Source organism: Haliaeetus albicilla, chromosome 10, assembly GCF_947461875.1.
Source record: "Haliaeetus albicilla chromosome 10, bHalAlb1.1, whole genome shotgun sequence".
Lineage (NCBI taxonomy): Eukaryota > Metazoa > Chordata > Aves > Accipitriformes > Accipitridae > Haliaeetus > Haliaeetus albicilla.
Genome location: NC_091492.1, coordinates 28,604,020 through 28,630,753, shown reverse-complemented (window position 1 = coordinate 28,630,753; position 26,734 = coordinate 28,604,020). Strand labels below are relative to the sequence as shown.

Below are 26,734 nucleotides of genomic sequence, written 5' to 3'. Positions count from 1 at the left end.
CACATTCCCCAAGGCTGACGCTGGGCTGCTTTTGCTGCAGAGCAACCATTTGGAGCAGTGACCACTGCTTATCCTTGCACAAGCTGCAGCAAGAAGAATAACTGCTTGGTTATAAAGGGAGCTGGCAGGGACCACTGGGGCATTCAAGACTCTGCCACTCCATTGCCACTGTGAGTCCCTTTTCTCCCTGGCACCTGTGGAGGTGACAGTGCTGGGGTCCCTGGTCCGTCCAGGCGAGCGCTCGTACCTTAGAGTGTATGAGTCCGAGTCCTATAAAGCCGCTGATCCCGCATATCCAAATAACGCAGGGGCTGAGCGTTATGCATGCAAGTCACCTCTGAGTGAGCGCGCACCTCTGCAGAAAGCAGAGCGGGTACCCGAGTGTTTCCAGGATCAGCACTTAAATATGTAATGAGAGGCAACAGCTGGATGGCATAAACACGCTGGGGGAGCCGCAGCGCGGCCAGGGATCACGAGCAGCATAGCAAGCAGCCACGCTCTGCAGCGTCACCACCGAGGCGGGTTTAAGGTCTCCTACAACTTTCTTCTCCGTCAGGAGTCCTCCGTGCACAATACCGGGCAGGGTAGGGGGGAGCATGGCTGACGGTGGTGTTCACGTGCCCACGCAGGGCAGGAGGAGCACAGGGTCCCCCAGCCTGGGCAGCGCAGCGGAGCAAAGCCAGGCACGCTTATCGATGCTCGCCTGCTTTCCCATCCTCTGCCCGATTCTGCCCCAGTGCTCATGCAATTGCCTGCAATGAGATTACGATTCTGTGCTTAGGGCTGAGGAGCTAAAGCAGCCCGTACCAGCAGAGCCCTTGTAAAACCACTGCTGTGCCAGAGCAGTGCTGTGCCGGCCTGCACCGCAGCGTGCCCAGCACGGTGCTCGCCAGCTGTGCGGCAGCAAAACTAATGCTAAGGCATCAGAAGCAGAAGTTGAAAGGCATTAAAATCACAGCGTGAGGTAAACGGCGGTTGGACTCCAGGGGAACGGTACTCCCCCACAGCAATCACCTGGCAGTGTCCCTGTGTTTCAGGTTTCACATCCAAAAGCTCCATTCTTCCTTTTCATTCCAGTCCTACCTTCATTAGTAGAATTTGAAACGCAAAAAAATCAAGTGAAATTTAATGCAAGCGTTGTGCTTTTATTTAAAGTATCTGTAACACTTAATTGTAATGAAGTGCCCAGGGCAAGCCAGAGGTTTACCATGCTTTGCTGGAGTCTGCTTGGGAAAGTAATCCTGGCTGCTGCTCCAGTCCCCCATCCCACAGAAACCTGGCACTGTGGCGAGCACACGTCCCGGCTGCCCCTGCAGGCATGTCACAGCAACTTGAACCACTTTTTGGAGCAGGTCGGTGCCTTCGTTTGCTGTTGCAAAGGGGAACACCTGCCCAGGCAGCCCCATGCCCAGCCGGGTGCCTGCCCACGCCACAGGCAGAGACCCTGTGTTTTGGGAACTCGGGTTCCAAACCCTCCTGGGGAAGCTGAGGGGGCTGGAATTACAGTCTTTAAGTACGGCGCATTAAACACCTTCCCTGGCAACTGCTGTTTCCATGGAAAATGTTGACTCTCTGCCTCTTGGAGCTTTCTGCAGCATTTCGCAGAGCCGCGGTGCTGCTTACAGCTTATTTTACACCATGGACCGCAGCCCAATCAGGCCCGTTGGTGGTGAATAAATCTGTATTTCATGCAATTAAACTCCCTGGCTGAAGCGGTGGCGGTGTGGCTTTGATTACTCTTTCTTTCCCGCGCAATGCTTTGCCCAACACAAAAGGTTAGTGGCTGCCTAAGGAGAGACTTTGCAGAAGTGGGTGGTGTTTTGCCATGGGAGGCCGGAGGAAGCCAGTTAATCGGCGTCTGTTCCCCGCCAGGCAGCAGCGTGGGGAAGACAATGGGAAAGAGCTGCGGCCTAATCAGGCGCTTTGAAATAGGCATATTTGCTGATGACAATTGCAAAAATAAAGGCTTTTCACAGAGATCGAGCCAGAGCAACAAACTCAGCAGGAGTGAGTGAACCTCCCTGAACAAGTGACCTCTAGATAAAGAGACCAAATAGCAGCTCTGAAACAGTGAGATAAGGCCACTGAGTTTCAACAGAAACCCAACTTTCGGAGTGCAGGCTCATTATTGCTTTCCCATAATCAGTCTGTTTGGGAGAACGGCAGGCATTCAATCAGCCGCAGCTCCCTGGGGGGCTGATTTTGTGCCGCCGGCACAGCTATAATTTCATGCCCAGAATTGCCCAAGTCCCACTTTTCCCCATTTTTTTGCAGACAGTGGATCAGGGGCAGCGCTGGTCCCCGCCAGCCCGGACCCTCTCGCTGCAGACGAGCTGGTGGACAAGACGGTCGGCGGAGCTGGGGAGCTCAGGCATGCCATGGGTTCGGCCAGCGCAGGCAGGGAGCTCGGGCACGCCACTGCCCTCAACCTGCTGCCGGCGGCGGAGGACGGCGCCGAGCCGGCGGCGGAGGAGACGACGCTGCTGGTGCGGAGCCACATCCTGCCAACGCCCACCGCCGCCCCCGACGCTGATGCAAAACAAACTTTCCCTGTTAAGAAAAAGCCACCTACGCTAAAGCAAGTAAATACGGCAAGGAAGCACCCAAGGCCCAAGCCCACCCTGCCAGGGCCCCCCAGGGCTGCCTCATCGGCCAGCCCGCTGGGGTCCGGGCTCCCTATCGCCTCCCAAGAACAGCGTGCACCGGCAGAGGCAGCAACCAGGGCGGGGGATGCGGAGCAGAGCCCCCCCGAGCTGCCCTGGGGGGGCCGGGCCACAACCAGCCACCCCACGCTGCAGATCTCCCCGTCCACCCTGCCACCGGCGGTCCCTCGGCCCTTCCCCGACAGCACGGGTGATGCTGGCGAGGCTCCGACCGTGGCTCCTGCCGGCGGCACCGTTAACTGGACAAACGGCACGGAGAGAGAGGTGCACGGCTCCACGTCAGAAGAGAGCCAAGAAACAACCACGTCCACCATCATCACCACCACCGTCATAACCACGGAGCCCACCCCAGGTAAGCCGCACCGCCCACACAGGGCCGGGGAGCATGGGCATGGGGTTACGGCAGCTGACGGGGAGCAGCTCTGCGTGCGGTGCCGGCGGCACTGCCTGAGTTTGTGGGGCTGCCTAAAATCTTCTGCCCTTCAGCGGTGTTGGCCGCTGGAGCAGGAAGCCGGGTGCTGGGTTTTAGGGTCGTACCCAGGTGCGGGAGGGAGCTGCCGGGTGAGCCGTTCCCCCGGGGCGATCGCTGACACACGTTCCCCCTAGTCCTCTGCAGCATGAGCTTCCACGACCCTGAGGGCTACATCGACTCCACGGACTACCCTCCGCTGCCTGTGCACAGCTACCTGGAGTGCACCTACAACGTCACCGTCTACACGGGCTATGGCGTCGAGCTCCAGGTGAGAAGCACGTCTGGGGGCAGGGGATCACTATGGCCCGACACCCCTGCTCTGCAACAGCAAATGATGCAAAGCACCCACAGCTTTGGGCACAGCTGCCCTGGGCACCTGCACTTGCTTAAAAAAACCCTTCCCAGGGAGAAAAATAGATTTTTCTTAGGCCATGTAATAAATAAACTGTACAAGGGAACTGGTGGATCCTGAACGTCAGTGATGATCAGAGCATTGAAATGCCATGCAATTAATTTAACAACGAGGCACTGGCAGGCGATTTGCAAAAAAAGGCATTAAGCCTTCGTGGGAAGGGGCGAAGCAGCAGCGCTGTCTCCGGTGCGGCCACCAGCCTTCTGCCCTCCCTCCCCAGCCCATCAGGAGGTGTGCGGGCAGCCCCGAGGCATCTGCGTGGGCAGCCCAAGTCCCCTCTCCAGCCAGCACTTGCTTTGGACGGGTTTTGACAAATGGCTCCTACACAGAAGCAGGGCCACGTCCCTGACAACTGAAGGATAAAACCCACATGGACAAGCAGGCATTTTGCAGCAAACCCCAGCAGCAGCAAGTATGTATGCTGCAGCAGAGAGCCAGGGGTGAGTTTCTGCAGGAAGGCATCTGGAACTGCTGTGACCTGGCACGAACAGGAGCATGGAGCGGCGGGCACGGCCAGCATGGGTGCAGCACACCGCATGCCAGGGCTGCCGCCGTGCCGGCACTGTGCAAACCCATCAGAGCGGGGGGTCTGGCCCAGGCAGACGTGCACGGTCAGCTCTCCCCAAAACGCCACATCCCACAGTCCGGCAAGGCTGGGAGCAGGGCAGGGGCCTGGACAGGTTTCAGACACCATCAGTCCATGGTCTCCATGCTCTGGTGTGCAATCCTTTCTTGTTCTTGCGTTTTTCCCCATGTCACCATTTGCATCCAATTAAAATCCATTAACTTTTAATCTGTGTAATTAAGAATGTGCATTAAAAAGAGTAGTAGTTCCAGCGAGCTTGTTCCTGCCATCCCTCCAGCAGGCACAAGGGGCTGACCTCTGTGGCACGATGTGGAAACGTGCCCTGCTGCGGAGGTTGCCCTGCGAGCCAGCAGAGCACAGGGGTGAGCACTGGCATGTGTGTCTGTCTCAGACACTTTTCCATGGCAGTAACTTTGTCTCCCCAAATCCACAGGGTGCTAAAGACAGGCTGCTCCGCTGTAAATTCGCTTCCGTCCATAATCCATCAGGTGACACCATTCCTGACCTCGCTCCATTGTAAACTGAGATTTTAATGGAGCATAAAATTAGCCTCTCCACCCCCCGAGCTTTGCATTTCACTTTGCTGATGCTTCTGAGCATTTCAGACAAATTAAATCACAACAGCAGGTCCGCGCTGGCTGAGCATGGCCTCATCTAGAGCTGGCTGAGCATGCACCATGCAGCCTGTCTGGCAACAGCTCCTGGGGTGGCTGAGATGCCCGTGGGCGGCCAGGCAGGGCTGAGCCACTCCAGGCAGATAGGCACCGGTGGGAGCTGGAGGGGAATGGGCCCTGGGGCTGCAGGCAGTGGTGCTGAGTGCCCCGGAGCTGCTGCCTGCAGCCGAGAGCAGCAAAGTGCCTGCCCGTGCCCTGCCCCAGGGTGGGCAACAGCTCAGCAAAGATTACGGAGGAGGGAAAGGGGCTGCCAGTCCCTGCCCTGCCGCCCCAGATGCTGCAGGGACCCTCTGCAGGTGCCCACGGACGAGGACTGATGTGCTCCAGCATGGCAGCATCAGCGAATACCTGACTTGCCACTGCAGGCAGCAAGCTCTGCAGAAGGCTTTTTAACCATTTAGGCAGCAGCAGTGACACGAATTATGTCCCAAGAAAGCTAGAAACAGCACTTGTGGCAAGCAAGACAGCAGATTTGTCCCCTCCTTAGTTTGCACAAAGGATGTCACACATGATACATGCTGATGGAGGAGGCAGACAGTGCAGTGCAGAAACATTGTCCATGTTTGCATGCAAACCTGATTTTAAAATGACAAGTCTACCCTGGACATCATCCCTGACCAGTGGGACTGGTGCAGAAAGCTCTAGTCCCACAGCTGGGACTTTTCCCCACCATCACGAACAGGCTTTGCTGTAAGGACCCATGCCCAGCTGCTCCTGACAAGCCTGCAAGACCATCACAAAAGACTGGCAGCCAAGGGAGCTGAATCTGGAGGCATCCCTGCACAAGCTGCCCCTGGCAGGGGGGCAACAGCCAGCTGGCAGCCAGCCCCGAACGCAGCATCCCAGCCCCCAGCAGCATCCCAGCCCCTTGCCCCAGTGTTGGGGAAATGGGGCACAGCATGGCGGAAGGGCCAATAATTGTGGGGTTTGGGCTACCTCTAACCGTTGCCTCCCCTCCCAGGTGCCAGGACCCACAGCAGTGCACAGGTAGAGCGTAGGGCCCCGGGGACCATCCCAGCGTCATGCCCCAGTTTCCCCACCTGTAAACCAAGACCAATGGCCTCATTCTGTGCTGCTCTCCAGCTTGCACTGTGGGGAGTAATTAGCACAGACATGCTGGAAGGTGGCAGTCCTAATTCTGTATTATTTCCTACCAGAAGGGCTGAGACTGGAGGTGACAGGGAGGACTGCTGGCTGCCAGGATGCTTCACAGGTCTGGGGCGCAGAGCAAGGGCTGCACTAGCTGGCACGAGGGGCTGACGTATGGCAGGTACCGCTGCTCATCCCCAATGTGTCAGCTTGGCTGGGGGCAATACCCATACCCGAGCCGGGTGGGACAGCCGTTACCTCCCCACTGCTCCCCCTTGTTTTGCCTGGTGCTGACGGAGTCTTTTCCATTGCTTTTTAATTATTTCACATGTACAAGCACTGCAAGCTTCAGTGGCTCTGAGGCTAATTACATCGGGCAGGTGCTGGAGTAACGCAGTGCAACCTCCTCAGCTGCCTCACCATGATGTGGTTAATTGGTTAACATTTAAGTGATTTGGATTTAATTCACAGCTCCTGTAATGGAGATAGGCAGAGAGAGATCTTGCTGGGTGAGGAGGAGTGGGGCTGAGCTCTCATGCCAGGATGGTGTGAGGCAGAGGTGATCCATGAGGGATTTCTTTTTCCACATGGGTTTGCTGGGGCTGAGCTGGGAGCTCTGGAGGCCAGACCTGCTCAGGGATGCTGGTTTGGGAGAAGCCAGGCTGGGCTGGGGAGCAGAGCTGTGCAGGTGCTGTATTGCTCTGTGGTGGGGTGGCCTGGGGAGCTGGGTTGGATGTGCTCTGCATGGAGCCTGGGCTGGTGCACTCCCTTGTCATGAGTGGAGTATGGTCTCAGCAGGTCCTGCTGGAGGCTGGACAGGAGGAAGGATGTTCAGGAGAGCATGGGGAAAAGTGTCCCCCAGGATTCAGCATGTGGCAAGGGGAGGGCAGAGCAACTGATGGTGAAGCGCTGCCTGTTACCTCTGTGAATCTTGTTAAAGGCATCTGCAGGAGAAAATAGACACCTCTGGGACAGGAAGGTGCTGACCCTCAATACTGGGACCATGGGAGAGTGCAGTGGTGGCAGGAATGGCTGTGGCATTGCAGCCCTGCCCCAAAATAGAGACTGGGAGTGTAGAGCCCTGGGGCTGCTCCTGCAGGCACTTGAAACCGTTCAGGAGGCCACGAGGACCCTCCGCTTCTTTCCCTTGCAGCCTTTGGAGTCAGACCCTTGCTCACTGCAGAGGAAATCTGCCTTCGGCGAGGAGGAGGCACAAAGCCTGGATATCAGGCATCGTGTCAGGAAAGGCTGCCAGCAAACCTGCCTGGTGCTGGGGGCTGCCCAGGGCTACGTGAGAGCTCGGGGTCCCCGCTCAGCTCGCTGCTGGCAGCCCCCAGTGCCCCTTGCAGCATCCTGGAGAGAGCTGTGCCTCAGCCTGCCTGCCCCTGAGCCAGCTGGGTTGCACCATCACAGCCCTGGGAGCTGCGGAGCAGCCAGCCCTCCGAATGCTTAGTTAAATTATATTTATTTTTAAAATTCTTGAATCTTCTTGGCAGGAAATAGAATTTCCCTAAAGAGATTTTCTAGTGGGTGAGCAAGGCTGGCAGCCTGAATCAAGGATCCCTCCTGTCTTCCCAACAGACTCTTTAGGAGCTGACTTTGGTGCAGTCTTTGATTAAAGTAAGAACTCGTCCTCCCCAGCCCCTGGCAGGAACTCACACATATGGTCCTTCTCACAGCAGCTGACGGTCCCTGGCCTGCGGCCACTGCATCCGTCTGTACCTGCCGGTTACTCCAGAGCGGACTGGGTCCTCTGAGGGTGCCTGCCTACCCAGCACTGGCACGGGAAACAGAGGGTCCTTTGCAATGACATCCCTGCTCTGGGCTCCTCTGAGCCTGGGTTTACAGGAGAGGGAGGCAGATGGTGGAGCCGAGCAGTGTCCCCACCCCACAGCATCCTGCGAAGTGCCAGGGAGATGCCTCAGTGTTCATCAGCTCCCTCTCTTCTGCAGAGCTCTGCCTGCTCGAGGTGCTCCTCTGAAACCCCTTCCCAGCAGCAGAGCTGAGGAGGGAGAGCAGAGCAGCTCAGCTGCAATCAGCTGCTCGGATGGCACCCCAGAACATTTCTCTTTCCAATTTGCCAGAGTGATTCGGTGCTAGATAGCGTGCTTGATGCTAGTCATCACCAGAGGAAGCTAGCTGGGAGCAGGTTTGTCTTTGAGTGATTTCAGAACAAAATGTGTTAGAAACAACCTGGAAAAGTCTTTGCAGTGATTCAGGCAGAGCTCGGGAAGAAAAACTCTGCCCCAGTGGGAGCTGGGGGGAAGTCGTTAGCTTTGTACGTAGCCCGCTTAGCATCCCTGGATCCTGCACTCCAAATAATTCATCCCCAATAACATTTAATTCATTTCACTTATTGATAATTAGATCTGAGCCATCCTACCAGACGCGATGTGTGCAGGCTGTGCTCGGGAGGCGTGTTTTTAGGACAAAACCTGGAGAACAAGAAATGACCTGGGGCAGGTCAGGGTCCGGGGCACGCACTTGGCCCATGTTTCTGATGTGCAGTGCCCGTGAGGACCGAGGACTGCTTTGCCCTGCAGTGAGGACCGGAGACTCTCTGCAGTGACCCAGCACCCTGCTGCAAAATAAGGCAATATCAGCTCCTCCTGGGTAAAAAGTGTGGGCTGGGGTGAACCCAGGCATGCTCTGACCCAGCCTGGGGGCTGCTCAGCCCAGCCCTGCAGTGAGGACCAGGCTTTTCCTGGCACCGTTCAAGGCTTATGGACCTTTGGGGCAGGCAGGGAGTGACTCGATGGGGTTGAGGTCGTTTCTCCTGAGGAAATCTCGCTTCTTCCAGCAGGTCAGAGAATGCCAAGTGCCACGGGTGGCTCTGTGTGTGGTACCAGTGGCCCTTGGAGCTGGGCACATCGCTGCCTCGTGCACCAGGTGGGGGAGATGGGCACAGTTGTAGCAACAGCAACAAATCCTTCTAGTCAAAACATCATTGGGAGCGCTTGCAATTATGGGCTAAGGCTGTGGTGTGTGCTAAATATAGATCCCTGGTCCTCACATACTTAAGGAAACAAATGATCTGATGAGCATCTTTCTGCTGAAATATGAGCCCATTTATTAAGCTAAATGGACATGAAATGCAAATGTGGGGTTACTTTTCAGCTATTTCCAAATAATAATTAAAGCCTTTTGGGACTATTCATTAGACGCATTTGCCGTGTGACCCCCCCCCTCCACTCCCCGGTGTGGATGAGGGATCCTGGGGAGGATCCCTGGTGCACGGGGTGGATGGTGAGTGCTGAGCCCTACAAAAGTACCCCAGTTTGATTGCAGACCTGTGCAGGACAGCCAAGCCCCGGCTGGGATTGGTGAACCCAGGCCATGGCCATGCTCTGTGCTGTGGTGTCTTGAGGTGCAGGTCTGCTCCCAGGGCTGATGCGGGCAGAGTTGGGTCCCCACCGCTACCCTGACCAGTGGCTCATGGTACCCCTCCATCTTCCTCCTGTCTAACCCTCACCACCTTTACTCACCCACCCAAATCCCCAGTTTCAGCAGGGAAGTAGACGTGGGTGAACTTGTGCTGCACAGGAGCATCCAGCTTTGAAACATGTCTCAAGGGAGCGGCTCTAGCTGTCTGCACCCGCTGTCCGGGGGAGGGAGAAGGGGTCAGTGGTCACGGGGGTCTCTCAGGCTTGTGCAGGGCACGGACTGCTGCATCGCCACTGAACAAGGAGCTCCTGTCCCCAGTGAGCTGCCAGTGCTCAGAGCAGCGCGGAGGGAAGGAAGGCTGTGGTGGTGCAGTGCTCTGCAGCTGCGGGTGCTGTGCGTGTAGGGGGCTGGGACATGTCTGCTTTCCCAGCACCCCGCCGGGACCCCCACCTTCACCCCTGCAGCTCACAGGTCTCTGCTTCCACCCAGGTGAAGAGCGTGAACCTGTCGGACGGGGAGGTGCTCTCCATCCGCGGGGTGGACGGCGATGCCCTGGTGATCCTGGCCAACCAGACCCTGCTGGTGGAGGGCCAGGTGATCCGCAGCCCCACCAACACCATCTCCGTCTACTTCCGCACCTTCCAGGATGAGGTGGTGGGGACTTTCCAGCTCCACTACCAGGGTGGGTGCCTCCCCGCCGCGGGCGTGCAAGGAGGGGTGGGACGGGGCATCAGTCCCGCGGGGCTCAGCCCCAGCGGGCTGCAGCAGGGGAAGGATGCTGGGTTCTGCCCTCGCAGACCAGCCAGGCTCCTGTTCCAATGAGTGCCTGTGCTCAGAGCATCGGCTGGGGTGGGGGTGAGCAGCAGCTCGTGTCATGCCCCGGGCGGAGGGTTCAACGTGCACTGACATCCCGGGCTCCAGTGCTGGCTGTGCTCCTCACGCCCGCCTTGCCCTGTTTCTGTCCCCATGCAGCGGCTCTTCCTGCACAGACTTAGACTGCCAGTCTATTTTTTCCTTGAAGAGTTATAAAAAATAGATGAGTTCAAGCAAATTCTTTTTAAAATAGAAACTAGGTCTGGGGAAAAGCAGTAACAGGTGGAGAAGCTGCTAGCAGTGTGGTGGTTTGTCAGTGCTCTGCAGCCGGCACCCAGCAGCAGGGTCTGTCTGTGGCACCATGGGCACATCCAGCATGTCCTCAGCACTCCCCCTCGACTGCGGGGTGACCTGGACCAAACAAGCCCTAAGCTCCAAAATGTGTGCTTGTTCCAGTGTTTATGCTGAGCTGCAACTTTCCACGGAGACCTGACTTTGGAGACGTCACCGTGATGGATCTGCACTCGGGTGGAATTGCTCATTTTCACTGTCACCTGGGCTATGAGCTGCAGGGTCCCAGGGTGCTTACGTGCATCAATGCATCGAGGCCACACTGGAGCAGCCCAGAGCCAATCTGCTCAGGTACAGTCCTTGTTAGTTAGCCTCAGTGCTATGAAAAACTACGATCCCCAAAGAAAAAAAAAATCGGGTTGCTTGCTTTGTGCTGCAAGTTGAATGCAGTCCTGGGAGTGAGTAAAAGCAGTGCTCTGCTCTGCGCACAGTGCAGCCTGAGGTGCTGCAGGTTTTCACATCAGTGGCAACAGAATCTGCCTCCTAATTAGGCAGGTAAGGAAAGGAAATCATAGATTTTATGTGTATGTGTGAGCATATACATGTATGCGTAAAACAAAGCCAAGCCAAGCCAGGCAGGAAGTTAATGAATTAAAGACCAGTGAGACAAGGTGGGCAGGCATGAGCTCTCCATTGAGCGGAGTGCTTCATCCCCTTTGCTGTGCAGAAGCCCTGGGTGCAACTGTCTGCCTGCACTCTGTGCCTTGCCCTGTCACCTCGTCATCTCAGCAGGGCTGTGCTCTATGTTGGCAGCTCCCTGCGGCGGGACGGTCCACAATGCCACCATCGGCCGCGTCCTCTCACCCAGCTACACGGGGAACCAGTCGAGCAGCATGTACTGCGTGTGGGTGATCGGGGCCCCCCCGGGCCAGAAGCTGCACCTCCACTTTGAGAAGCTCCTGCTGACTGAGAAGGACAGGTGAGGCTCCGGGATCTGCTGGCCAGCAGCAAGGTCTGCACTAAGCCCATTTCCCTGCACTCCCAGGACTGCGGAGGGCTTTGTTCTGCTCAGGGTGAGGAGCAGGGAGCTTTGCTGGGTGCTAAATATACCAAAACTTGGAAGCTCCCAGCTGGTCTCAGCTCCCCCACGTCGCACCTCCTGCCCTCCTGGTGCCCAGGCTGCAGGTGTCCCAGGAGGCAGCACCGACCTGACCTCAGGGTGCAGCACGGAAGAGGCTGCCAGCTGGAGGATGGTGGGGATGGGGTCAGAGAAGGGTCCTGGTGCAGAAGAGGAAGTTTCTGATTTAGGCGTTCAAGTGCTCAGAAGGCACGACAGGTCTTGGAGCAAAGAGAGCTGCAAGAGGTGGGCGCAGAGCACCAGCCCCTGCTCTCCCGAGGCCCTGCGCTTCATGCCAGGGGATCTTGCTGGTCTCCTGATCCTGCTAGCTGCAGGGCGATGCAGTGTGCTGCGTCACACCCGTCCTTTCCTCCCTCCAAATACCCAATGCCCAGCACTGCTCAGCACCATGGCACAAAAAGCTGCAAGTCCCACGCTATCCGCATACGTAACACAAAGCATACGCTTATGATGCTGATGCTTGTTTTTAAACAGCATTAACATTCAGTTTGGTAACAGGCAGTAAAGCAGGTTTATGGCTTGTAGTAAAATCAAAGAATAAAGCCCCTGTTTATGACATAGTAAAAGAGACTTATCTGGTTGGTGAAATTTTGTTTGCACCATTTCTTTAAAATGCCATATTCTGGGATCACCAGACAGCGGGTGCTGGCAAGAAGGGGGGGCCGGGTGATGCTCCGGGGGGGACACTTCTCCCATGTAACGTGCCGTGTTCTCCCACGCAGGATGGTGGTGTACAGTGGGGACACGAACCAGTCTGCCGTCCTCTATGACTCAATGCGTGCTGACAGCGTGCCCTTCGAAGGGGTGATCAGTGACGGCTCCTCCATCAGAATCGACTTCCTTGCGGAGGAGCCAGCGGCCGCCACGGCTTTCAACATTCGCTTTGAAGGTGATGTGCTCTCATTTCGGTAGCCCTGAGAGCAGCAGGCTGGCCTCAGCCAATGCTCCCAGGTCTCGGGATGTTTGGGCAATTAACAGAGAGACAGCTGCAGGAAGGGTCTCGGCTGCCCCTGGCATCCGCAGAGCCGGTGCTCTGTTGTGCTGTTGTCCCTGCGTTGCTGTAGGTGCACAGGGCAACCCAAACTTCACCTGGGGCTGAAGTACCTTTGGGGAATACATTTGCCTAGCAAGAAATAGGAAAATAGCAGAATCCCATTTGCTCCAACAGAAAGGTTTGTTGCTAAGCTGAGTGTCCACGGGACATGTCTCCGGTGCCTGCTGTGGGGCAGCCCCAGGGCAGTAGATGCTGTGTACAGCCCCTCCAAACCCAGGCTGAAAAGGCCATCGGTGCCATGGGAATCACACAGCCTGCAGTGACCATCACCACCAAAGGCCCAGTCTGTCCCCTTCCTTCAGTCCCCATAGCGTGGCACCGCTGGGCACCGAGCCCACGCCAACCATGGGGACAGGGGCTGTCCTGGCTCCTGGCCTCACTGCAGCGCTTGCTCACCTGGCTGCCTTCCTCCAGACCCGCCAGCAGCTCCTTCGGGGATGAGGTGCTGGGCAAGCCCCGGACAGCTCACACAGATTTGCTCCAGTTGTCATTTAAGTGCATCCTGCTGCCAGGATCAGTCCCACGGAGCCCCACGCCTCTGAGCAAGCTCAATAATGTGCAGTAATCCCAGGGGAGATTGCTCAGCAAATACAGCAATTGGCAACACAGCGAGTGCGTTACTGATGCTGATACACAATGGAAGTGGGGTTTGGTTAAGCCTGCATGGCTCAAGACAGATAAACTGTTGTTAATCCTAATTGCCTGTAAAATATGCCATGGAAGAGGCCATCTGTGCACGGCAGGGATGGAGGGATGGGTTCCTAGCTGGGGACAGCAGCAGAGCCTGGGGGTCACCTAGTAAACCCCCTGAGCTGAGGGGGTGAGGAGCAGAGGAAGGCAGAGCTCCCCGCAGCTGGCCCCGTGCCCCTACGGCTAACGGGGTGTTTCTCTGCCAGCCTTCGAGCGGGGCCATTGCTACGAGCCCTACATCCAGAATGGGAACTTCACCACCTCTGATCCCACCTACAACCTGGGCACCACCGTGGAGTTCACGTGCGACCCTGGGCACTCCCTGGAGCAGGGCCCCGCCGTCATCGAGTGCGTCAACATGCGGGACCCGTACTGGAATGACACGGAGCCGCTGTGCCGAGGTCAGTCCCCGCACCGCGGGGTGATGCTGGGTGGTGGGTGCGAACACCCCTGGGAGCCCAGCTGAGCCCTGCCTGCCTCTTGCTCCTGCAGCCATGTGTGGGGGGGAGCTGACCGCCGTGGCCGGGGTGATCCTGTCCCCCAACTGGCCGGAGCCCTACGCGGAGGGGGAGGACTGCATCTGGAGGGTCCACGTCGGTGAGGAGAAGCGGCTCTTCCTAGACATTCAGCTGTGAGTAGTCCAGACCTTGGTGCCTGCCTCTGCCCCACCAGTGCTCATCCCACTTTGCTGCAGTATCCCCACTCCCCTCGCCCCAGGGACCCACACCGTTTCCCTGTTGTCCCCCTCAGAGCTTTCTTAATCCCCTGTGATGTACTCTGCACCCACAGGGAGGTCCAGGGCAGTACCGAGTACTGCTCCCTGTGTTCAAAGCACTGTTACACCATCCGTTGCATTAGTTAATTGCTCCTGAGATGGCTTCTGAACTCCTCCAGAGTGAAGCCGCAGGGACTGGTGCCACATGCGGCCACGTGCAGCACGGAGTGACGCGCAGCACCGTCACGAGCTGGTTCATATGAGGCTAGGAAAGCCTAGGGGCATCCATGAGCTGGAAACCTCAGCTCAGCCTTTGGTCTGAATGTGATACAGGCACTAAGGGAAGGTGTGGGGCAGGGGGAGTCTCTGCCCAGACCTCCCTCCTGTGCCCTGCCTTCTTTCTCTTGGGGGACCAACGTGTCTTCACAAAATGCATCAGTTCCCCTCCTGACTGCCAGCCTGCTCCTGTGCCATTCAGCGACACGGCTCAGAAAGCCACAGGGAGCAGAGCAGAGCTGCCCAGCAAGCCCTGGCTGGGCTCTCCAGGCACCGGCAGGCACAGCAGCGCTTGCTGCACACGCCAGGGGTCAGAGGGATATGGGATTTGATGCCAGGGTAGGAGCCCTTGGCATGGTAATGCTGATGATGCAAAGGGAATCTCCTTGGATGCTGTTTTGGGTTTTCAAGAGGAGGGCGTGTTTCAAGTAGGGGCTTAGTCGTAAAGATTTTAAAGCTTTCTGTAAAATCACAAGTCAGAACTCTCAGTACACCTCTCTCAGCTTTGTGGGTGCTTGGGCTGAGCAGAACTGGAGGCCAAGCAACTTGAAGTCATCAAACATAAATGTCACTGGGAAAATCATGTTTGACAGAAAGCAGAGATTTACTACAAATGTCAGCTTGCCATGGGGATTAGCTGGGCGCCTTCCAAGAACATTCTTAATAAAACGTTTGGGGATCGGCTCAAGCGTCTCCAAACAAGGCTGAATCAGACGGGCCAACGTGCAGGGTAGGGGTCCTGCAGCGACCGAGCATGTCCTGGGCCCTCAGGTACTGTGCACGCACAGCCGGCCAGATCCTGCCCGTCTGCAGGAGCGCAGGCCCGGCTGGGAAAGTGACTTCGGCCTCCAACCTGATGGAGACTCCTGCGGGGCCGGGAGCATCCCGGTGCTCTCCCCCTGCCCCGCTGCTCCCCCACGGCGAAGGGGGGATGCGGTGTCCCTGCCCCCAGCCCTCGCCCCTCCTGCGCAGCCCGGTAGCGGAGCGCCGGGTGCCGGCTGCGCTCCCGGGCACCGGTGAGCCTTTGCCGGCACGCAGGACGAGGCAGGGCAGAGAGCAGGAGAAGGCGATGTCCGTGCCCATCCTTGGGGTTGAGGCGATCAGTTCGCCCCCACCACCAGCCCCGAGCAGGCAGCCAGCGCCTGCCGGGGCTGCAAGAGAAGGAGCCTGGCAGCACGGCTGGCAGCCCCGGAGCGCTGCTTCCCCGAGCGAGGAGCGGGGAGAAGAGCCCCTTGTCCCCTCCCGCTCCAGGGGCAGCCGCAGCCCCTGCTGCAGGCGCCGTGGTCGAAGGCTGCTGCCCGGTGCGGGCCCAGGCTCCGGAGCGGGTTTTGCTGCCTGCCCGGCCGGATCCCAGCCCTCCCCGGCGGAGCCGCTCCGGCTCCCCGCGCCATCCGCGGGCCGCCACTGCTCTCTGCTGGCCGAGGGGACGAGCGCGGCGGCGGCGGCGGCGCCGGGCCCGGGCGCTGCGCCGGGCCGGGCCGGGCGCTAGGCCGGGCCGGGCGCTAGGCCGGGCCGGGCCGGGCCGCTCCCGCCCGCCGGCTCCCGGGGAGGGCCCGGCCCGCTGCCCTTCCCAGAGCCGCAGCAAAATGGGGGGGCTCCTTCGCGGTGGTCCCGGCCTTTTCCAGGCCGTGGGGTCGGGCCCGGGAAAGCGGGTGTCGGCCCGGGCCGGGGCTCCGGCCGCCCTGCCTCACGGGTGGTGGGGAGGGCTCGCCCCTTCCTGAGGCTCCCGGAGCTCTCTCAGCGGGGAGGATGGAGCCGGGCTGAGTTGCGGGGTTGCCGTCTGAAAAGCAGCACTGCCGACCGGCTGGGGACAGGCCGGCGCTGGCCAGGGCTGCCCGGGGATGGGGACGGGACCGGGATGGCGACGGGGACAGGCAGCGAGGCAGGTTCGCCACGCTGCAGTGCCGGGGCAGGGGCTCGCCTCGCTTGAGCCCGGCACCCTCGCGTCCTGCCCGGGCTCCCTGCCCAAGGTGCTCCGTAACCAAGCTCTCCTTTCCAGCCTGAACCTCACCAACAGTGACATCCTCACCGTTTACGATGGGGACGAGCTCACCGCTCGCATCCTGGGGCAGTACGTCGGCAGCAGCGGTCCCCAGAAGCTTTACTCCTCCAGCCCCGACCTCACCATCCAGTTCCACTCAGACCCTGCCGGGCTCATCTTTGGGAAGGGGCAAGGATTCATCATGAACTACATAGGTAGGGAGACCGGGGTGCTGGGCGCATCCCCTGCCCTGCCACTGCAGTGCGGGTGGGGACCGCGACACGCAGCCGGACCACGTTGTCCAGGTGCCGGGCTTGGAAGCGGGGAGAATTGCTGTGACGCTGACACCAGCACTCCTCTCCACATCCCACTGAGCTGCACAAACCCCCAGCCCCACTGCAGGCCTCTGGGTCAGTCAGTTCTGGGGTATCCCTGTACATCTCCCCTCTTCCAGGCTGGTTCTGCAGGAGGGCAGCAGCATTTTTGGTCCTTGTTAGCACTCGTCTGGCCCAGTGCAACTGCAGAGCAGAACAGGGAGAGAAAAATTGCAGGAAAAAAGGGGTGCAGGATCCACATGCGTGCACGCACACACTGTCAGGTATGAAGCTGATGGTACTCGGGCACTGCAGCAAGATGTCCTCCTAGGAGAGGTCACTGAAGCCTGGATGGGCTCCTGAGGTGGATATTTCCAGCTCACAGCTCCTTGCTCTGGAGAGACTTAGACTGCATCTGGAGCCATCTGTTTGCATCATCCTTTGGTGCAGCCATGTCTGCCAGAAAAGGGTGGCTGATGCCCAAGGAAGGGACAAGGACTGGGAAGGGCACTTCTTCCCCACAGCTGCCTGCGGTTTCGCTGCCTACCTCTCCCCCTGCCTGTCTTCCCCTGGCAGACTTCTTCCAAGCGTGTTTTCTTTCCACTGCTGACAGTCCCAGTTACAACAGAGAGCAAGCTGCAATGCAGATCACCTGCAAGGCTGCAGGTCCCCTCCTCGGTGCACTGCAGTAGACGCGGCCAAGCTCAGCTGTGGGCACAGCGCTTGGTGGGCATGGACACAGGGCTGGGGAGAGCAGGGCAGAAACCCCTCACCAGAGCAAACCAGCTGTGATGTGATTGCGGCATTTGCACCGCTCCTCTCTTGCGCCTGCAGCCAGAGCTGAGCCTGGTGTTCCCAGGTTGCTCTTTTTGTCCTGACCCCAGCAAAGACACTGCCCTGTTTTCATCAGCACAGCCCTCCACCTGCTCTTAGGGTCAGGGCTGAGGAGGCTTCAAAGAGCCCTCGTTACCCACTGCTGCCCTGCTGCCCCTTCCCTCTGCCCAGGGGATGCCACCTGTGGACCGGGCTGCTGGCTGTGGCCATGCCGTTTGCGGTGCTTGGGGCTGGAGAGTTCTCAGGGAGGGACAGGCACTCGGTGAAGAGCTGAGTGTCCACGTGCAGCGGCTCTGAGGAGGGCTGTGCCGCAGGGTCTCACTTGGTGGGTGACAGCCAGCATCTCTCTTGGCTGCAGAGGTGTCCCGCAACGACTCCTGCTCCGACCTGCCCGAGATCCAGAATGGCTGGAAGACCACGTCACACACGGAGCTGGTGAGAGGGGCTAAGATCACCTACCAGTGTGACCCGGGCTACGACATCGTGGGGAGCGACACCCTCACCTGCCAGTGGGACCTCAGCTGGAGCAGTGACCCCCCCTTCTGTGAAAAGAGTAAGTGCCCCAACCAATGTGCCGGTGTCCCCATTGCATCCCCGTGACCTACACCACTTTGTAATGGCTGCCGGTCCCCGCTGCTGTGCCGGGGCTCCCCACTCAGAGGGCCTCTTTTCCCCAGTTATGTACTGCATGGACCCGGGGGAGGTGGAGCACTCGACCCGCCTTATCTCCGACCCGGTGCTGCTGGTGGGGACCACAATTCAGTACACGTGCAACCCCGGCTTTGTGCTGGAGGGCAGCTCGCTGCTGACCTGCTACAGCCGCGAGACAGGGACACCCATCTGGACCTCGCGGCTCCCGCACTGCGTCTGTAAGTTTGGGCAGTTTCTCCTACTCTCCCTGCACCTTGGCTTCTCTGCTCAGGGGTCCCAGGAAGCTCTTTCCTCTGGCTGAGACCTTCCCCAGCTGTGTGGGGTGGTACAGAGCTTTGAGCTACCTGAAAGCGGGATGGGGTGAGACCTTAGGTGCTTCCCCGCTGCCGCCCAAGCTCCTTCTCTCCCTCGGCAGCCCAAGCCCTGGGGCTCACCCTGGGACATGTTCCCTTTCAGCTGAGGAGTCGCTGGCCTGTGATAATCCAGGACTGCCGGAAAATGGCTACCAAATACTTTATAAGCGCCTCTACTTGCCAGGAGAGTCCCTGACCTTCATGTGCTATGAGGGCTTTGAACTCATGGGGGAGGTTACCATCAAATGCATCCTGGGCCAGCCATCCCACTGGAGCGGACCCCTGCCCATCTGCAAAGGTAACAGCGGGGGTGGTTGGGGGTTGCAGGGACAGCCAATGCCTCTGTCCCCAACCCGGGACAGCCAGGGGACCTTTGTCTGGCTGCAGACCCCCAGCGTTCTCTAGCTGGGACCTAAACTCATCTGAGACCTGGGTGCTTTTCTGGATTTGTGCTGAGCAAGCTCTGCTGCCCCAGGGAGGGGGAGCAAACCCTCTGGCCACTGTGCTGGCAGCGTGGGGCGTGCAGGACGGGCCTGGCCGCTCACTTGCTCTTCTTGCTTTGTGGCTTCCTGGAGCGGTTTGCCCAGGCTCAGCAGGGATGCTCTCCTCAGGCACCTGCTGAGATGGGAGAGAGCTCAGCCCCAGGAAACCCCCTAAGCACTGCTCTAAATAAGGTCTGGGTTTAGTGCGCTTTGTGGACACAGGAGGACCCTCCCGTTGCCACCAAGCTGCAGGGATGAATTGTTCTTAATTACTACTTAATGAGAATAAGTGGAGACTTTGTCTCTTGGGCAGTGGGGCTCTCTGGAGGGTACCACCACCCCAGGCAGAGCCATCCTGCCAGTGTCTCGCTTGCCTGGCCCGCTCAGTCCCATGCATGCACTTACAGAGACCGAGATCTTATTGAAAGCCAAAATTTTGCAGTGTGGCTTGGGACCAAACGGGGCAGGGAGACCCCAGGCCTGGGCTCCCCACACAGCCAACAGCTGCCGGCACCCAGTCAAACCCAGTTATGTACCAGTAACTCTCCATTTCTCTTCCAGTGAATCAGGACAGCTTTGAACATGCTCTGGAAGGTGAGTGACATGCATTTGCTGGATGAGCCCTGTGCAGGGCCCTCAGCCAGAGCCTGTGTGGAGCCCAGGAGGAGGGAGGGGAGAAGCAGAGGCAGAGAGGGGATCACAAGGTGCTTGCAAGTGCCAACATAATAGATCTTGTCCTTTTAGTAGCAGAAGCTGCTGCAGAGACATCGCTCGAGGGGGGAAATATGGCCTTAGCCATATTCATCCCAGTGCTGATCATCTCCTTGCTGCTGGGAGGAGCATACATCTATCTCACAAGGTGGGACGTGCAGTCGGGCTGGGGGGCTGGCGGCAGAGCCCCATGGGGACATGGCCAGGGCTGGCTCAGCATCGCCGTGCCCTTGCTGGCTACATGCCCCAGGCACGGTCCCGGGGAGCTGGGCACCAAGTTCCTGCTCTGGGGTCCCTGGGGTGCTGGTGGGGAGCCGGGATTGGGGGACATGTGGGAGGACGGGGCTGGTCATGCTTTGTTTTGGGGTTGTGCCATGCAGCACAGTGACTCTTGTGTCTGCCCCGCAGGTGTCGGTACTACTCTAGCCTCCGCCTGCCCCTCATGTACTCCCACCCCTACAGCCAGATCACGGTAGAAACGGAGTTCGACAACCCAATTTACGAGACAGGGGTGAGTCCTGCTGCACCCATTCCTCCCTGGGGACCATCCTGATGGGGAAGCAGGGGTTTTGCCAGGTGTGCAGCAATAGGACAAGCCCAGCCATCCTGATGTGGGAGTGCTGAGTAACAGGGTGGGAGGCTCCATGCCTGCCGGTCGCTCCCAAGGGGCTGGGTGGGCTCCAGCAGGCAGGAGGAGGCAGAGGGGGTTGTGGGGTCCTGGCAGGGAGGGCACTGCTTCCCCCAGAGCTAAACGACCCCCGGGTCCTCTCTTGCCACCTGGGAATGGGAAGATTATCCTGAAATGCAGCTGCTGCCCTCAACTGGCTTTTCCTTCTTTTCAGGAAACAAGAGAATATGAAGTTTCAATATAAGGACAGTGGTAAGAGAGTCTTCGGCTGCGAACTTAATGTGCTCTCATAGAACTTCCTCAGTAACTAATCCAGAGACCACGTGGAGTTTGGTTGGACCCCTGGACCTGCTGTTGTCTTTCCTTTTGCCTCTTTATTGAAGATTTTACTGTTTTCTTCACTGTATTTATTCTATTTAAACTGCGATAGGTGTGCTGCAAAGACCTGGGCGCAGGCAGCAGCGGGAGCCAGGGCAGAGCCGGGTTCCGGTGAGGCCAGGGCAGCACGGGGGCACCCGCTGTCCCCCCTCACATAGCGGCGTGTCCCCCGGCACTGCCCACACACACGCAGGGGGATTTTTGCAGTTCTGATGTTGTTAAAAATTAAAAATGTCTCCATTGCAAGAGCCTGCAGTTGATTGCTGGTAGCTGAGAGAGGGGCAGGGTTTGCCACAGGGTCCCACCAGTGCTGCCAGCCCTCCCCGTCCCGCAGCTCCTGGCTCCCCTCGCCCCGAGCGGGAGCTGCAGCCGGGGGCTTGGGGCCTCATGTGCCACCGGTGCAGGGACCATCCTTGCTGCGGGGAAGCGGAGCGTGGCTCAGGAAAGCTGCCAGCCAGTGCAGAGCCCATGCTTGCCGCACCGGGGAGCACAGGACGGCCTGGCATGCATGAGGTACATGCCGCTTTCTTTTCCCACTTTGCTTTGGATGCTGGAGAGGCAGCAAGCCAGGACTCACAGCTCTACAGAGAAGCATTAACCAGTGACCCCCAACAGGACACTGCCGGGGAGCCATGGGAAGCCCCCCTGCAGCAAAGGGGAGCTCCACAGCCGGTGCCTCTTTGCTCACGCCAGTTGTTCTTTACTAACACTTACCATGACCCTTGCCAGGAACACCCTGGTCCCGCTAATGGCCGGAGGTCACCCCTTGCACCCCAGTAGCATCTCAGGGTAAGCAGGACAGACTGGGCTCCCTGCCACCACTCCCGCCAGCTGCAGAGCTCCCCTTCGCTGCAGGAGGGTCCGCTGCCTACCCCCCGGTGTGTGGGCAGCCATGCCGGCACGACACAGGGCAGAGGTGGGTCTGCAGCTCCCACCTGTAGCCCCTGGGACTGGCACCTCACTGGGGCTTGCAGCTGGGCAGGAGACGGAGAAGGGCAGGGGATGAAGGCGGAGGTTTATTAGGGAAGGAAAGGCAGGCAGGCAGGCAGGCAGCGTGGCCAGGCTCCAGCACAGGAGACCAGCCCGCAGGGAGCAGAACAGGAAGAAATCAGCCCATCAAAGCTGGTCCCACTCCAGGTGAACCCCAGTTTGAGCCTCAGCGTCCTCTGTGCTCCTTCGCTGCCTTCACCTTCGGGGACACAGACCCCAAAGGGCCATCTCCTCCCCGGGCCGCCCCTGCCACCAGGCTCCCAGCCAGGCCCTGTGGAGGGCAGCGAAGCCACCAATGTGTCCTCCGCTGCTGGTGTCTTTCTTTTGCCCTTGTAGAACAGCAATTGTAACCACGAGAGGCTGGTTCAGTTTCGGGATGGTTAGTGCATCTCTGCAGTGTACAGCTGAGACTTAGTTTTTTTCCTTTAAAAACAATGAATGTGTGTTTGTAATTTGTAAAGTTAAAAAAAAAAAAAGAAAAAAAAGAAGAAAAAAATGTGCCAAAAATGTACTAAGCATTTCATTTCCCTTCATACATGTCTGTTTTTATAAGAACAATGTGAAAATTGCTGGGATTAAATATTTTTGAACATGATAAATTACTTCCGTGGGAAGCTCTAGCATTCAGTATAACCTCAATACAAATTGTTCTGTATTTTTGAATGTCTGAAATAAGTTTGCAGAGACTTGGTCCTGTGGTGTGGCCTGCTGCACAGGTGCAGGGGCTGCAGTAGTGCAAGAGAGGATGAGCGCTGGGCACGTCGCACTCCTCGCTGCGGGATGGTGGCCTGATGACTCTGGCTTGGCTCTGAGTGTGGTTTCCAGGGGTCAGATCCTGCCCTGATGCAACCCCATAGTGTCCCCGTGCTCCCATGGGAAGGAGCCTGCCGAGCCCTGCTGGGACATGGGGTGAGCTGGTACGGTCCTGGGGACATCTCTCCTCTGTGGGATGCCCCGTGGGAGCCAGTGCCAGCTCCCCCTGCACCCTCCCGAACCCAGCCTCACCCCTTCCCCGAGAATCACCCATGCTAGCCCAGCCGCAGCGATGCCTCATGGGGTGGGTGGGGGTCTGGGTCCTGCCCGGAGGCACTGGGACCCCAGTGGAGACCCCAGGCCATGTCACGGAGGATGTGCAGAAGGTTTGGGGGAGCCCCTCTAGTACAGCCCTGCAGGGCAGGGGGCCTTCGGGGACCCATCCTGCCTGTGCTCTGTTTGTCCTGATGACCCATGACCATCACCTGGCAGCTCCCATGGGACACATGCCAGCTGGGGCAGGGCAGCCCCCCAAATTCACAGGGAGAACTTGGCGGGGGGGCTGCTTCACTTGCCTCCAATACGGCTCCACACCAGCCGCATCCTGCGCTGCTGCACTGCACAGCGGAGGAGCACGGCTTGGCTCGGGGAAGATGTCAGGGCTGGGTGGGAAAAATCCTCCCGCTGCTGCCTGGGAGTCTCTCGGGGCTGAGGTTCTCCGGTGGGGGCTCGTCTCTGCCCCCTGCCCGCAGGACATTTCCCCCGAGCAGCCCTCCGGGAGCCAACGGGGCCCTGCCACATCCCTGGGGAACAGGGAGTATGAAACGCATCAGGCGTGTGCAGGGCAGGGTCCTGCATGGGGGGACCCCCCGGGTGCCTGTGGGACGGCCCCGAGCACGGCCCCGCTTTGGGAGCACTGTGGCGGGATGGCAGCTGTCACTGGCTCACGGAGGGGCAGGGCCACTGAGAGATCCCAGGTTAAATACCATTCCCCGATGCCTGATGCCTGCGGAGTCCCAGGTTTCCCTGGCAGTGGCAGTGGCAATGGCCGGGAGGGACAGATGGGGATGCACAGCCCACCCAGCGCCCTGGGAAATGGCCTCTCCCGGGGCATCCGCTGCCCTGCCAGGAAACCCGGGCCCTCTTGTGCATCCCTGCGCCTCCCCACATGAAACAATAAAATAATCCTGCGCTCTGCAAATGTGCTTTTAAAAAAGGTTGTGATATGGCATAAGATAATAGCTTTGTTTAGCAGCTGTCAGGCTAATGCACAGGGGGGCGAAGGAGCCAAGGCTCTGATGCAGAGCATTCCCGGGGGAGGAAGCTTGGGTTATTTTTGGACAGAGATTGCAAGAGAATTAAAATGAAGGGGGAAAAAAAAAAAAAAGATCTTGATGCTGCCGTTCCTCCTCGGTGACGTAAAGCAGGAGCCAATCTCTGGCCTCGCGCTTTGTGCCGCGGATTAAGCTTTGTCTGGGCGCAGCAGCCACAGCCATTACCCACCTCTCCCCTGCCACGGGTGCGAGCAGGAGGATGCAGCGTGCTCGTCCCCTGGCAGTCACGTAGCCAAGGGACCCCTGCACCCACCCAGCCGGGCTTGGGGACGGAGCAGCTGGGACCCCTCACCTCCTTTCCAGCCACGCTGCAGGACGGCGAGGCAGCGCATCCCTGCTCAGCCCCCAGGGATGCTCTGCCCCAGTGCGGGGGCTCGCGCTCCCCCACAGGATTTCATGCAGCTGTTTGGCTGGCTGCATTCCTGCACCTTCCCCCATCATCGGGTTATTTCTCAGCAGGAGCCAAAAGCAGCTTGGGGGGAGCCGTGCCAAGGATGGAGGGCTGGGACAGTGGCTGGCCCCCAGCCCCCCGCCTCTGGTAAGGGCTTTGCTCGGTGCCATGAGGCAGGAACCGGCCGCGGGGTGCCCACAGTCACTGGTGTCAGCAGTGACAGAGCCCTGGGGCCGGTGCTGGCACCCTTCAGTGCAGAGTTGGAAAACAGCAGCAGGGTGGTATATGATTAAAGAGCTAAAAGTGGGGGGTTCAGGGCTAGGCTGGCAGCAGAGCGATGCCCAGAGGCAGAAATGCTAAGGGAGGGACGCAAGGCTGAGTGATGAAGCCATGCTCAGAGGATCCTGCACATTTCCTGGGCATAAGCTGCTCTGGCAGGGACTCAGGGAACAGGAGCCTGCGTGGTGCAGGTCTCCTCAGCTCGAGGAGCACGGGGAGGTCCCCTCTGGGATCACTGTCCCAGCTCCAGCCTAAATGCTCTGGGAAATCCTGGCCCTGGCAGACCACAGGCTTAGTTTTGGCTGCAGCCCCGTCCTGGCAGCAGCTCAGGGAAGGACACGGGCGGTGTCTGCCCCAGGAGTGCATCTCTGGAAAAGCAAGAAGGAACCACTGGAGCCAGGAGGCTGCCACACAGACAGGGCTCCTGCCAGGGTGTCACTGGCAGAGCTGTGCCAAGAGCATCCCAGGGCTGTTCCCAGCCCTTCTGCCGTGGGACGGTTCCTGTGCTGGCTCTTGCTGCCCTCTTGGCCCCTGCCAGACCCTTGCCATCCCTGCCTCGAGCCCAGTGACCCTTCCTGGTGCCCAGGTGCTGGCAGCGGGCCTGGGCTCACACCTCCATCCCACAGCCGCCCCGTGGCTGTAGGCAGCAGCGAGGTGGGAACTGCAGAGGCAGGGCTGCGGGGTGGGTGCTCGGGGTGCTCCCCACAGGCTGGGGTCCTGCTTGCACCGCTCCAGGGGATCCCAGCCGAGCCATCCCAGCCCCAGAACCTGCCTGCCTGACTCACGGGAATGACATCTCCCCTGAGCTCCCCAGGCTGGGTGAATCACCTAGGCCAAACAAGAGGAGAGGAGTTGGTAGGGCAGAGGAGGGACCTGTGGACCACAAACCCAAGAGGAGGCTGGCAGCAGGATTAACTCTCAGGGCATCCCTGTCGGCCCCTCAGAAGGGCACAGAGCAGAGGCATCGGGTCCCTGCACCCTCAGCGTGGGGCAGGCACGGGTGGTGCAGGATGTGTTGCAAGAAACCTCTGTGCTGCATGCTGTGGGCTTAGTATTATTGGGGAAATGCACTTCAGGGAGTCAAGATGAGACCCCAGTCCTTCAGATCTCCAGTTCCTCCTCCTCTCCCCAGACCTGTGGGAAAGCTGCGCAGCAGACCGGTTGCTGGAGCGGGTGCACTGCTGAGAAGGGGGTTGCTGCGCCGGAGCGTGAAGAGCACCAGGCGACACCCTAAAGGCAGAGGAAAGAGAGGGGCAGTTCCTCCCGCAGAGAAGAGACGAGGGGCAGAGCTGAGGAGCAGGGCCTGGAGGAGCCCCACAGGGAGCAGAGAGCAGAAGGCAGACGGAGGGGAGAAAGGATGGGAGAGTCCAGAGCCCAGTGCCAAGAGCCAGCAGACTCTGACTGCCGACAGAAGGATGCGCTGTCTGCCAAGAGCAGGCAGGAGGTGCGGGCTGAGGCTGAGCTGGGTCTGGGAAAGAGCAGGAAGGAATAAACTCACCCTCCTTTCACCCTGCAGCACGCAACGCTGCCAGGGCCCTGCAGGAGCAAACTGCAGGGGGGCTGCATTGGGGAATGTGCTCCTGGGAGCACAGGGAAACAGCAGGAGAAGGCAGGAGGCAAGAGACAGAAAACAAGGTGCATCTTAGGTCTGCAGTAGCAGGGGATGAGGTTGCTCCGGAGCAAGCACACACACCTGAGGGGCTGAGAAGAGCATCCCTTCTTTCACTTCTAAAACCCAGCTTGAGCTGTGATGGGGGGGAGGAGACGCAGGCTGGCTACCTGCTGCACACAGGCACCGGATGGCAAAAACTGCAAAACAAAGCAGGGCTTCCCCCGCGCTGGCAGCCGTGACACGCGTCCCACGCAGCAACCCGTGGCACTGTGCCACAGGGCAGGGCAGCGCTGCCAGGGCTTTGCCTGCACCTGGGCTCTGCCTGCAGTCAGCTCAGCCCAGCAGCTTATCTGGCACCGGGGGAACTGTGGAGGGAGGGCTGGACCATTGGGGCTCCTGGGGCCCCTGGATTTGACAGGATTCACTTAGGTGAATGGGAAATGGGCTGGTGAGGAAAAAAGCAAGCAAGCAGGAAGCAGAAAGGCTCAAGACAAAGTGTTTCTCCACCAGCACTTAAGAGTTGTTAAGGGGCACCACAAATTGCTAAAAATTTTACTTCCTCTACAGCCACCTCTACAGCCAACCGGCAAAGCTGGTCTCCTCTTTTCCATAGGGCCAAAGCCTGGATGCATGCAAGGTCAGCTTAGAAAGGGAACATTTTGTCAGCCCCCTTGGGCTGGCTGAACTAGCTGGAGCCAAGCGTGTGTGGGGCAGCTGCACTTACAGTCTGTCTGCTCCAAGTGCTGATCTGCTGCTGTTAGACACGGCCATGGTCTGCTGGGGCTC

General features: G+C 58.9%; 2 protein-coding genes across 3 annotated transcripts in view; both read left to right on the top strand.

The window, feature by feature from the left end:
- SEZ6L (seizure related 6 homolog like) overlaps nt 1-22,242 on the top strand; it is a 51,925-nt gene extending 29,683 nt beyond the window's left edge. The window contains exons 2-17 of one of the 2 annotated variants that reach the window (XM_069794513.1): nt 2,275-3,015; nt 3,270-3,403; nt 9,770-9,962; nt 10,550-10,735; nt 11,198-11,363; nt 12,245-12,411; nt 13,473-13,667; nt 13,759-13,897; nt 16,257-16,453; nt 17,745-17,939; nt 18,064-18,255; nt 18,494-18,688; nt 19,434-19,466; nt 19,620-19,731; nt 19,992-20,094; nt 20,426-22,242. In XM_069794513.1, the coding sequence (XP_069650614.1) occupies nt 2,275-3,015; nt 3,270-3,403; nt 9,770-9,962; nt 10,550-10,735; nt 11,198-11,363; nt 12,245-12,411; nt 13,473-13,667; nt 13,759-13,897; nt 16,257-16,453; nt 17,745-17,939; nt 18,064-18,255; nt 18,494-18,688; nt 19,434-19,466; nt 19,620-19,731; nt 19,992-20,094; nt 20,426-20,455 (2,978 nt within the window). In that variant the 3' untranslated portion in view covers nt 20,456-22,242. Of the gene's footprint in view, nt 1-2,274; nt 3,016-3,269; nt 3,404-9,769; nt 9,963-10,549; nt 10,736-11,197; nt 11,364-12,244; nt 12,412-13,472; nt 13,668-13,758; nt 13,898-16,256; nt 16,454-17,744; nt 17,940-18,063; nt 18,256-18,493; nt 18,689-19,433; nt 19,467-19,616; nt 19,732-19,991; nt 20,095-20,425 lie in introns of both variants that reach the window. The other variant, XM_069794512.1, reaches the window with a different exon arrangement.
- Nucleotides 1-26,734, top strand: part of ASPHD2 (aspartate beta-hydroxylase domain containing 2) — a 67,536-nt gene that overhangs the window by 29,342 nt on the left and 11,460 nt on the right. The window lies entirely within an intron of this gene.